This window comes from Oncorhynchus kisutch, linkage group LG14 (assembly GCF_002021735.2).
Source record: "Oncorhynchus kisutch isolate 150728-3 linkage group LG14, Okis_V2, whole genome shotgun sequence".
NCBI lineage: Eukaryota > Metazoa > Chordata > Actinopteri > Salmoniformes > Salmonidae > Oncorhynchus > Oncorhynchus kisutch.
The window spans coordinates 42,296,888-42,309,523 of NC_034187.2; the positions used below are offsets into that span (position 1 = coordinate 42,296,888).

The 12,636-nt window shown below is 42.0% G+C and overlaps 1 protein-coding gene across 1 annotated transcript in view; it reads right to left on the bottom strand.

Moving 5' to 3' along the window:
* Nucleotides 1-255: 255 nt before the first annotated feature.
* Nucleotides 256-12,636, bottom strand: part of si:ch211-266g18.6 (synaptotagmin-like protein 2) — a 50,991-nt gene continuing 38,610 nt past the window's right edge. The window contains exons 12-16 of the mRNA XM_020470369.2: nucleotides 10,262-10,423; nucleotides 9,574-9,652; nucleotides 7,471-7,570; nucleotides 867-1,072; nucleotides 256-603 (exon numbers count right to left, since the gene is read on the bottom strand). Coding sequence (XP_020325958.1) covers nucleotides 464-603; nucleotides 867-1,072; nucleotides 7,471-7,570; nucleotides 9,574-9,652; nucleotides 10,262-10,423 — 687 coding nt within the window. The 3' untranslated portion in view covers nucleotides 256-463. The remainder of the gene's footprint in view (nucleotides 604-866; nucleotides 1,073-7,470; nucleotides 7,571-9,573; nucleotides 9,653-10,261; nucleotides 10,424-12,636) is intronic.

Sequence of the window (12,636 nt, forward strand, 5' to 3'; positions counted from 1 at the left end):
AGCTGACAAGGTAAAAATGTTGTTTTGCCCCTGAACAGGCCGTCACTGTAAATAAGAATTTGTTCTTAACTGACTTGCCTAGTTAAATAAAGGTAAAATAAAAATGTCATAGTTGTGATATCTTCACTATTATTCTACAATGTAGAAAATAGAAAACATTAAGAAAAACCCTGGAATGAGTAGATGTTTCCAAACTTTTGACTGGTACTTGTAAGTAAAGTATAAGTGAATTAAAAAAATACACAGAAAAAAATATGCATTGCAATTCTAATTCTTTATACTTTTATTAATCACAATCAAGACTATCTATCACAAGAAAAAGGTTCTGAGCAGTAATTAGTCAAGTTAGAATGTAGATTATGGGGTACAGTTGAAGAGGGTAGAAAGTTGAAAAGTGTTGCTCATGGAAATATGCGCATGTTCGACTCTACCACTACCGCTGCGCTGCCGGCACTGATTTATTCTACTTCCTCGGGGTCATAGAGGAACGAAGGGGGATCTCACCCTCCACCCAAGCATCTGGACTTGATAGCATATTTTCCCAAAGTTGAATTTCCTCATTGACAGATTCCATCCAGTTCACGTTTTTGCCATAGCTTTGTCCTGGAATCAAACAGAAAAGTAAGGAATTTCAGCAAAGTAAGCCATTGCAAAATATTGAGTGAACAACTTCTATACCGAAATCAAAGGCGAACTATGGTAGCATCTCATACTTTATTTTTTCAGTTGTTAACTATGTTTTTAGTGCTTCAGCCATGGAAATTGATTACCTTTCGTAACAAATTTACAAACGTACTATCACAGACATTTGTCAAGCATGAGTAAAGCACAAGTAGCATCATGACAAAATGGTGTTTAACAATCACCTGTGCCCAGACTGAGGCGCACCCCTCCCAGGAACTGATTGGAGAGTTTGTTGTGGTCCCACACAGTCAGCTCGCAGCAAGCCTCTCTGACCTCTCCGGCACGGAAACCGTCATACACCATGGCGTGGTTATACACAGGCTTTAGGCTCTTCTTCACCACCCGTGTCTTCTGACGACTCTTCTTGCTTGTGTCAGGCAACATGTAACTGACGTAGAAAATGCAATCATTAAGTTCATTAAGAAGCAAAAAGAAAAAAGAAGAAAAAATAATGCCTCTCGCTTTCTAACTCTGTAGAGACCGAAGGACTTTCCCAGAGTTAGCCATCCCTGAGACCGGGTATGGTAACTCATACGTCTAAAGGTTAACAATGATGTTGGGTACAGTGGTTGTTTTTGAAAAAGAGCTTTATAAATAAAATGTAAGCAATGAATGGAGCTACGTGACATCAAAGGGGGTCAGCTCTTTTGGTAGAGAATGCAGTGATGTGTACTAAACCTGTCACCTGTAATAAAACGTAGTACACTATGGTAAACCGCATCTAATGGCTTTAGTGAAGTGGCAGCTGCATTCATATGGATCTCCATCATCTAGGACCGGTAGGAACGTCGATTGAATGATCTGCTTTCTACTATTAGGTAAATGAGCTTTGTTTTTTTACACCTTACACTTGGAATAATCTCAAACCTTTATTTAACTTCTTTAGGGTAGGGGGCAGCATTCGGAATTTTGGATGAAAAGCGTGCCAAATTAAACTGCCTGCTACTCAGGCCCAGAAGATAGGATATGCATATGGTAGATTTGGATAGAAAACACTCTAAAGTTTCCAAAACTGTTAAAATAGTGTCTGAGTATAACAGAACTGATTTGGCAGGCGAAAACCTGAGAAAAATCCACTCAAGATTAATATTTGTTTTGTAGTTTTCTATTCAATGCCATTACAGTATCCATTGACTTAGGACTCAATTTGCAGTTCCTATGCCTTCCACTAGATGTCAACAGTCTTTAGAAATGGTTTCAGGCTTGTATTCTGAAAAATAACAGAGTAAGAGCAGTCTGAATGAGTGGACCCTGCAGTGTCACAGAGGTTTTTCATGCATGCGACCGAGAGAGTGCCTTTCTTGTTTACCTTTTATATTGACGACATTATTGTCCGGTTGAAATATTATCGATTATTTAGGCTAAAAACAACCTGAGGCTTGAATATAAACATCGTTTGACATGTTTCTATGAACTTTACGGATACAATTTGGATTTTTTTTGTCTGCCTGTTGTGACTGCGTTTGAGCCTGTGGATTACTGAAGAAAACGCACAAACGGAGGTTTTTGGATATAAAGAGAGACTTTATCGAACAAAACAAACATTTATTGAGTAAATTACTGTCTTCTGAGTGCAACCATATGAAGATCATCAAAGGTAAGTGATTACATTTTCTCTCTATTTCTGACTTGTGTAACTCTTCTACTTGGTTGGTTACTGTTTGTAATGATTTGTCTGCAGGGCGAGGTTCTAAAATAATCGTAAGGAATGCTTTCGCCGTAAAACATTTTTTAAATCTGACACCATGGTTGGATTCACAAGAAGTTAATCTTTAAACCTATGTAAAAATACTTGTATGTTTTCTGAATTTTTATATAGGGTACTTCTGTATTTGAATTTAGCGCTCTGCAATTTCACTGAATGTTGGCCATGTGGGACGCTAGCGTGCCACATACCCTAGTGAGGTTTTAACAAGGAAAAGCCCATTGAGACCCAGAGTGTCTTTTTCAAGGGAGATCTGGCCAAGAAGGCAGCAACAATCAATACATTAGAATTAAAATACAACAATACAACATGAAAAAAAAAAACATTTACACTCCTCTGTAACCTCCATCAATATTTTACATGTATTTATTGGCACTAACATATCTAGATGAAGCATGGATTGTAGACTATTTCAATCCTGTGCATTTTTTTCTTAGGGTTTGCCAACTACTACCGGAGGTTTATCCGGGGATTTGGTCAGGTAGCAGCTTCCATTACCTCACTGCTGAAGGGGGGCCCGGTACATTTGCAGTGGTCGGCTGAGGCGGACAGGGCTTTTGGTCACCTGAGGGCTCTGTTTACCTCGGCTCCCATGTTGGCCGATCCGGATCTCTCTTTGGTGTTCATAGTTGAGGTGAATGCGTCCAAGGCTGGGATAGGAGCTGTGCTCTCTCAGCGCTCGGGTACGCCACCGAAGCTCCGCCCCTGTGCCTTACTCTCGACGTGGGGGACTGGGAGCTGTTGGCTGTCGTCAAGGCCTTGAAGGCGTGGAGACATTGGCTTGAGGGGGCTAAACACCCTTTTGTCATCTGGACAGACCACCACAATCTGGAGTACATCCAGGCAGCGAGGAGACTGAACACTCGTCAGGCAAGGTGGGCCATGTTTTTCACCCGTTTTGTTATCACCCTGGTCCTACAGACCAGGCTCCCAGAACGTGAAAGCAGATGCACTGTCCCGGCTGTATGACAGAGAGGAGCAGCCCATGCATAATACTCCCATACTTCCGGCTTCCTGCCTGGTAACACTGGTGGTGTGCGAGCTGGACGCGGACATTGAGCAGGCGGTGTTCGCACCGGGGGACCGGGTCTGGCTCTCGACCTGAAACCTGCCCCTACGCCCGCCCTGCCGGAAGCTTGGCCTGCGGTTTGTAGGGCCATTTAAAGTCCTGAGGAGAGTGAACGAGGTTTGTTACAGGTTACAGCTTTCCCCCGATTACCGTATTAACCCCTCGTTCCATGCGTCTCTCTTCAGGCCAGTGGTGGCTGGTCTCCTTTCCTGGAGTCTGAGATGCGAGAGGTTCCTCTGCCCCCTCTGGACATCGAGGGGGCCCCGACATACTTCATTCAATCCATACTGGATTCGAGGCATCGGGTGAGGGAACTTCAGTACCTCGTGGAGTGGGAGGGGTGTGGTCCGGACGAAAGCTGCTGGGCTTCCAGTCGAGGACGTGTTGGACCCTTCAATGCTGCAGGAGTTCTACGGTCTCCGTCCGGATCACCCTGCTCCTCGCCCTCTGGGTCGTCCCCGAGGCCGGTGCCAGCGCGCTGCTGGAGCCGTGCGTCAAGGGGGGGGGTACTGTCACAAGTCGGTTCCTCTCTTTGTTCGGACGGTGCTCGGCGTCGCCGGTCTTTTAGCCATCATCGATCCACTTTCATGTTCCATTTGTTTTGTCTTGTCACACACCTGGTCTCAATTTCCCTCGTGATATGTTGTGTATTTAACCCTCTTTTCCCCCCCATGTCTTTGTGCGGAATTGTTTATTGTAAGTGCACGTTTTCTCTGGTGCGCAATGGGTTTTGTAACCATTTGTTTGTGGTTCTGGTTGCTGGAGGTTTTATGAATAAAACTGCTCTGTTGATTACCCAGTTTTGCATTTGTCATATTGCCCCATATTCTAATCATGTCTATTTTTGGAAATAGACTTCTGAGAATAACAGAGGCCAAAACCTGCTCTGTTTTCGAAAATCATAGGGAGTCGGTAGAGATTGCAGGGCATCTACAGGCCCAGGGTTTGGTCGCACATTACCAGAGACCAACAATAAAAGCATAACAATGTACCTGTTGCCCAATGTGTGAGGGCTTGGCGGAGCCAGCACCATTGTCAATAAACGAGCGGAGTCATTCAAAAGTTTGATATTTTAGAAGTATGACATCAAGTGTAGGCCCACTTGCGTTTGAGATTGGTACAAATGCAGTTGCAGAGAGAGACCAAGCTCCTGGTGGTATTGACATGATGGTCACATCAGAGTGTTTGCAAATTGTAGGGCATAAAGTGAAGATAATTCACTCACCCATTGATCATTTAGCCTATTTAATCCAGGATGGCATTGAGTAAATTCAGATGGTTGATTGAGAACCTTTTTCCTGAATAATGTGTTTGTTTTCTATCTCTGGTTTACATTTCACTTTGGTATTGATGTGTATATTTTTGTAATTATAGGGCTCGCCTACAAAAGTGCCCTTGGTCTCAGCATGACTCCCTGTCAAAATAAAAGGTAAAATAAATACATTTAAAGTATTAATTGAGACAAAATATGGAGAGTCGTGAAAATGGCATCGACAGGCTGCCTAGCTTCTTGCTCTGAGGAAACTGCAGTATTTCGTTTTTTATTATTAATGTATTATTTCAAAAAATTGTTAGCCCAGAATTTTTTAAACATTATAAAATACAGTTAGGCCTCCCGGACAGCGCAGTGGTGGCTGTGCCACCAGAGACTCTGGGTTAACGCCCAGGCTCTGTCGCAGCCGGCCGCGACCGGGAGGTTGTCCGGGTTAGAGAGGGTTTGGCCGGTAGGGATATCCTTGTTTCATCGCGCACTAGCGACTCCTGTGGCGGGCCGTGCGCAGTGCACGCTAACCATGTCGCCAGGTGCACAATGTTTCCTCCGACACATTGGTGCGGCTGGCTTCCGGGTTGGATGCGCACTGTGTTAAGAAGCAGTGCAGCATGGTTGGGTTGTGTTTCGGAGGACGCATGGCTTTCGACCTTCGTCTCTCCCGAGCCCGTATGGGAGTTGTAGCGATGAGACAAGATAGTAACTACTAACAATTGGATACCACGAAAAATGGGGAGAAAAAGGGGTCAAATTAAACATTTAAAAATGCAGTTTAAGTCAGAAGTTTACATACACCTTATCCAAATACATTTCAACTCCGTTTCACAATTGCTGACATTTAATCCTAGTACAAATTCCCTGTTTTAGGTCAGTTAAGATCACCAATTTATTTTAAGAATGTGAAATGTCAGAATAATAGAGAGAGAGAAGGATTTATTTCAGCTTTTATTTCTTTCATCACATTCCCAGTGGGTCAGAAGTTTACATACACTCAGTTAGTATTTGGTAGCATTGCCTTTCAATTGTTTAACTTGGGTCACACGTTTCGGGTAGCCTTCCATAAGATTCCATCAATAAGTTGGGTGAATTTTGGCCCATTCCTCCTGACAATGCTGGTGTAACTGAGTCAGGTTTGTAGGCCTCCTTGCTCGCACACGCTTTTTCAGTTCTGCCCACAAATGTTCTATAGGATTGAGGTCAGGGATTTGTGATGGCCACTCCAATACCTTGACTTTGTTGTCCTGAAGCCATTTTGCCACAACTTTGGAAGTATGCATGGGGTTATTGTCCACTTGGAAGACCCATTTGCGACCAAGCTTTAACTTCCTGACTGATGTCTTGAGATGTTGCTTCAATATATCCACGTATTTTTCCTTCTCATAATGCCATCTATTTTGTGAAGTGCACTAGTCCCTCCTGCAGCAAAGCACCCCCACAACATGATGCTGCCACCCCTGTGCTTCACGGATATGATGGTGTTCTTTGGGTTGCAAGTCGCCCCCTTTTTCCTCCAAACATAACGATGGTCATTATGGCCAAACAGTTCTATTTTTGTTTCCGCAGACCAGAGGACATTTCTCCAAAATGTATGATCTTTGTCGCCATGTGCAGTTGCAAACCGTAGTCTGGCTTTTTTTATGGCAGTTTTTGAGCAGTGGCTTCTGCCTTGCTGAGCGGCCTTTCAGGTTATGTCGATATAGGACTCGTTTTACTGTGGATATAGATTCTTTAGTACCCGTTTCCTCCAGCATCTTCACAAGGCCCTTTGCTGTTGTTCTGGGATTGATTGGCAGTTTTTGCACCAAAGTACGTTCATCTCTAGGAGACAGACTGCATCTCCTTCCTGAGCGGTATGACGGCTGTGTGGTCCCATGGTGTTTATACTTGCGTACTATTGTTGAGATGAGCATGGTACCTTCAGGAGTTTGGAAATTGCTCCCAAGGATGAACCAGCCTTGTGGAGAACTACAATTGTTTTCTGAGTTTTTGGCTGATTTCTTTTGATTTTCCCATGATGTCAAGCAAAGAGGCACTGAGTTTGAAGGTAGGCCTTGCCCTCCAATTGACTCAAATTATGTCAATTAGCCTATCAGAAGCTTCTAAAGCCATGACATAATTTTCTGCAATTTTCCAAGCTGTTTAAAGGCACAGTCATCTCAGTGTATGTAAACTGACCCACTGGAATTGTGATACAGTGAATTATAAGTGAAATAATCTGTCTGTAAACAATTGTTGGAAAAATGACTTGTGTCATGCACAAAGTAGATGTCCTAACCGACTTGCCAAAACTATAGTTTATTAACAAGAAATTTGCGGAGTGGTTGAAAAACTAGTTTTAATGACTCCAACCTAAGTGTATGTAAACTTCTGTTTTCAACTGTATATACATAGACTTTAAAATCACTGGCCACTTTAATAAATGGAACACCAGTCACTTTAATAATGTCCACATATCTTTCATTACCTATCTCATATGAAATTGCGTTATCCTATACTATTCTACTGTATCTCATTCAATGCCGCTCTGACATCGCTTGTCCGTATATTTTTATTTTCTTAATTCTATTCCTTTACTAGATTTGTATGTATTGGGTATATGTTGTGTTATTGTTAGATATTACTTGTCAGATATTACTGCACTGTCAGAGCTAGAAACACAAGCATTTTGCTACACCCGCTAAACTTGTGTATGTTACCATACATGCCTCAGACGCCATTCTATTAAACCTGTCTTCTACTCACCACTTCACAAAGGAGTCGACACCCTGAGGCTTTAGCTTACGCAGCTCTCTGGCCTCCTTCAGCCACACATGGACCTCCCCTGAGTTAATCTTGTCAACCCCTGCAAGAAGAGGCACAATATCCAATATTGATGATCAGAGAGCTAATTCAGTGTCCCACGTCTTTCAATATGTACTACATGACTATTGACTAATCTAGTCTTCTTCAGGGGTTGTAACCAAAAAATAATTCAATCGGTTTGGTTTCGTTACTCTGTTCTGACCGGTTTGAACCCCAAAAAAGTACCGGTTTATATTGTTCGTTTCTGTTCCTTTTTTAACTGTGAAATCAACCTTTGATTATGTGTAGCCTATGGTGCAAGATGTAACTAAAATGTTGCGGGTGGGGAGACAGTAAGAGCGGGTTGAGAAGGAGGCTTGAAGTGCTGGGCATCACATTATGCCATGTGAATTAGGTCCACAGAATTATACAAAGGAGGAGCAGCTTCTATGAAGGAAACTTTGAATGTCCTTTGCGCTAGCTAGCTAACAAGCTTGTGTGTGCAGAGTGGCACCATAATTGTAGATTGTGAGATAAGTGTGATATTGTATTTTTGTAGATTGTGAAATTGCTAGGGGAGGAAGCGGTTTAGTAAGAAAAATGGATAATTGTTTTATGACACTAATTGATTGAGGTCTGCAAAATGTGCACTACATGTCTTGTTGACGTGCCTAAAATAAAGGTTAAACATACAGTCCCTGTCAAAAGTTTGGACACACCAACTCATTAAAGAGGTTTTTCTTTATTTGTACTATTTTCTACATTGTAGAATAATAGTGAAGACATCAATACTATGAAATGACACACATGGAATCATTGAAGTAAACAAACATGTTAAACAAATCAAAATATATTTGAGATTCATCAAATAGCTACACTTTGCTTGATGACAGCTTTCCACACTCTTCACATTCTCTCAACCAGCTTCATGAGGTAGTCACCTGGAATGCATATCAATTAACAGGTCTGCCTAGTTAAAAGTTCATTTGGGGAATTTCTTTCCTTAATACGTTTGAGCCAATCATTTGTGTTGTGACAAGGTAGGGGTGGTATACAGAAGATAGCCCTATTTTGTAAAAGACCAAGTCCATATTATGACAAGAACAGCTCAAATAAGCAAATAGAAACAACAGTCCATCATTACTTTTAGACATGCAGGTCAGTCAATCCATAACATTTCCAGAACTTTTAAAGTCTCCTCAAGTGCAGTCGCAAAAACCATCAAGCGCTATGATGAAACTGGCTCTTACGAGGACCACCACAGGAAAGGAAGACACAGAGTTACCTCTGCTGCTGAGGATAAGTTCGTTACAGTTACCAGCCTCAGAAATTGCAGCCCAAATAAATGCTTCACAGAGTTTAAGTAACAGACACATCTCAACATCAACTGTTCAGAGGAGACTGCGTGAATCAGGCCTTCATGGCCGAACTGCTGCAAAGAAACCACTACTAAAGGACACCAATAAGAAGAAGAGATTGCTTGGGCCAAGAAACATGAGTGATGGACATTAGACCGGTTTGACCAAGAAGGCGATTGATGGAGTGCTGCATCAGATGACCTCGCCTCCACAATCACCCGCCCTCAACCCAATTGAGATGGTTTGGGATGAGTTGGACCGCAAAGTGAAGGAAAAGTAGACAACAAATGCTCAGCATATGTGGGAACTCCTTCAAGTTGGAAAAGCATTCCAGGTGAAGTCGGTTGAGAGAAGGCCAAGAGTGTGCAAAGCTGTCATCAAGGCAAAGGCTGGCTACTTTGAAGATTCTAAAATATCAAATATATTTTGATATGTTTAACATTTTCAGTTAATCATTGATCACATATGTGTTATTTAATAGTTTGGATGTCTTCACTATTATTCTACAATGTAGAAAATACTAAAAATAAAGAAAAACCCTTGAATGAGTAGGTGTGTCCAAACTTTTGACTGGTACTATATACATATATATTTTTTTAATGTTTTGGATCAGTAAAGTGATTTAAACATGAATTAGTTGTCATTTTTTCTATCATACCATAATGCTATCCCATTCATGAAAGAGACAGGCATATCATATCAGTACCTGTTGAGCCAGGGGGAATATATTTCAGTGCTACTGTCAACAGTCCATGATATTCAGGAGAGTCCTGAACGCCAGGATTCTGCAAATAAAAACAAGTGGATGATAACTTAACACACAGGCATTTATAATTGAGTGTTGCTCTTACTGATTTTTGTTTCCAAAACATTTACAAACGTATGTTATTTCCAATAGTTGTTCTTAATGTCTTGTGATATTTTTTTGTTCTTATTGTGGGTTTGTCAGGTCGACAAACTAATCTATCCTTGGGGACCAATAAAGTATGAAATCGTCTCTTACTGCACATAGCATTTAATCTCCATATGAGGGCCAATGTTGGTCAGGGAGGGAGAGGTGGTGTCCAGCTGCATTTTATCACATGTTCTACAATAATATTTGTGTTGTGGTTTATTTCCAGGAAACTCCTCCTTATCAAAGACCTGCTCAGGTCAGTGGTGGGACAAATAAGCAGGCTATTCAGGAAATTCAGAAAGTGAATTGAGATTTAAATGAAAATAATCCTCTTTGAAAGTAATGGTGCATTTTGTCATTAATTACATTTCAAATCCACCTGAAAAGACTACATTAAAATGGGATTGACCTCAACGCCCTGGAGGCAATGTACCAAGCTGCCTTGTGGTGTTTCTTTCTGTATAAATTGCACAACTTTTATACAGTAAATGCTATTTACCTTGGGCTGTAGGTTGTACCAGGTAAGGGTCTCATGCCCCCAGTCCCAGGTCTTAAGGTCAATGTCTACCTGCCCCAGAAAGACATTTCTCCCTCTGGAGTCATTGTGCCACACAGAAAGGTTCAGTGTCCTGCCTTTCAGATCATCCATCGTCATCTTGTACTGTACAAAAAAAATATGAAATAAAAGATTAAGTGTTAAGAGGATAAGCTGCGTTTATAACATCTTGTAAATTCGTAAATACGAGGATATAATCCACTTGAAAGCCCGTCCAACTCGTAATTACTAGTGGGAAACTCGTCATCCCTGAGATCTGACTTCTAGCACATGATGAACTCAACTACTAAGGAAATAACCTCGGTAACAGAATTTGACAGTTAAATGCAACAACAAAACATTATTTATCAAAATAAATTTATTGCATGTTTTTTTAACACTATAATAGTTTATGGTTGTCGCAGCTTGTTTGCCATTAGCCAATCTGCGTTAGCTCAGAGCATGTAAATGCACAAAACCTGTTGCTTCCAGGTTACACCTAGTATTTTCAAAGTGTCCCACTTGTTATGAATGCAGCATTATAATAAAATAAAAATGATCTGTTACTAGATAGGTTTCCATGCAATTGGTTTCAGATTTTCATGCTAATATTCTAAAATCCGCATAAAATCTGTATTTCCCCACCAGAGACGTTTCCATCAAAATGCGATGCGAGCGGTGCAGTCAGCCTGTAACAGCTTACAGATGGTAGGCAATTAAGGTGACAGTTATGAAAACTTAGGACACTAAAGACACCAAAAAGAAAGATGCCCAGGGTCCCTGCCCATCTGCGTGAAAGTGCCTTAGGCATGAGGACTGCAGATGTGGCCAGTGCATCAAATTGCAATGGGAGGCAGGACAGACAGCTGATCGTCCTCGCAGTGGCAGACCATGCGTAACACCTGCACAGGATTGGTGCACCCGAACATCACACCTGCGGGACAGGTACAGGATGGCACAACAACTGCCCACGAGTTACACCAGGAATGAACAATCCCTTCATCAGTGCTCAGACTGTCCGCAGTAGGCTGAGAGAGGCTGGAATGTCTGTTGTAAGGCAGGTCCTCACCAGACAGTACCGGCAACAACGTTGCCTATGGGCACAAACCCACTGTAGCAGGACCAGACCGGACTGGCAAAAAGTCGGGGTGTTGTCTCACCAGGGGTGATGGTCGGATTTGCATTTATCGTCGAAGGAATGAGCGTTACACCGAGGCCTGTACTCTGGAGCGGGATCGATTTTGAGGTGGAGGGTTCGTCATGGTCTGGGGCGGTGTGTCACAGCATCATCGGACTGAGCTTGTTGTCATTGCAGGCAATCTCAACTCTGTGCATTACAGGGAAGACATCCTCCTCCCTCATGTGGTACCCTTCCTGCAGGCTCATCCTGACATGACCCTACAGCATGACAATGCCACCAGCCATACTGCTCGTTCTGTGCGTGATTTCCTGCAATACAGGAATGTCAGTGTTCTGCCATGGCCAGCGAAGAGCCCAGATCTCAATACCATTAAGCATGTCTGGGATCGGAGGGTGAGGGCTAGGGCCATTCCCCCCAGAAATGTCTGGTGACTTGCAGGTGCCTTGGTGGAAGAGTGGGTTAACATCTCACAGCAAGAACTAGCAAATTTGGTGCAGTCCATGAGGAGGAGATGCACTGCAGTACATAATGCAGCCACACCAGATACTGACTGTTACTTTTGTTCAGGGATACATTATTCCATTTATGTTAGTCACATGTCGGTGGAACTTGTTCAGTTTATGTCTCAGTTGTTGAATCTTGTTATGGTCATACAAATATTTACACATGTTAAGTTTGTTGAAAATAAACGCAGTTGACAGTGAAAGGACATTTATTTTTTTGCTGAGTTTAGATGGCAACAGCAATGATAGGAATATGCTGGTCACGCTATATTAAAGGAGTTAATTTGGCGTTGTAATGACTGAATTTTCTGGGGTTTTTCTTAGCCAAACGTGATGAACAAAACAGAGCGATTTCTCCTACACAAATAATCTTTTTGGAAAAAAATGAACATTTGCTATCTAACAGAGTCTCCTCATTGAAAACATCCGAAGTTCTTCAAAGGTAAATTATTTTATTTGAATGCTTTTCTTGTTTTTGTGAAAATGTTGCCTGCTGAATGGAAGGCTTAATGCTATGCTAGCTATCAATACTCTTACACAAATGCTTGTGTAGCTATGGTTTAAAAGCATTATGAAAATCTGAGCTGACAGTGTTGTTAACAAAAGGCTAAGCTTGTGAGTGAATATATTTCTTTCATTTCATTTGCGATTGTCATGAATAGTCAACGTTGCGTTATGGTAATGAGCTTGAGGCT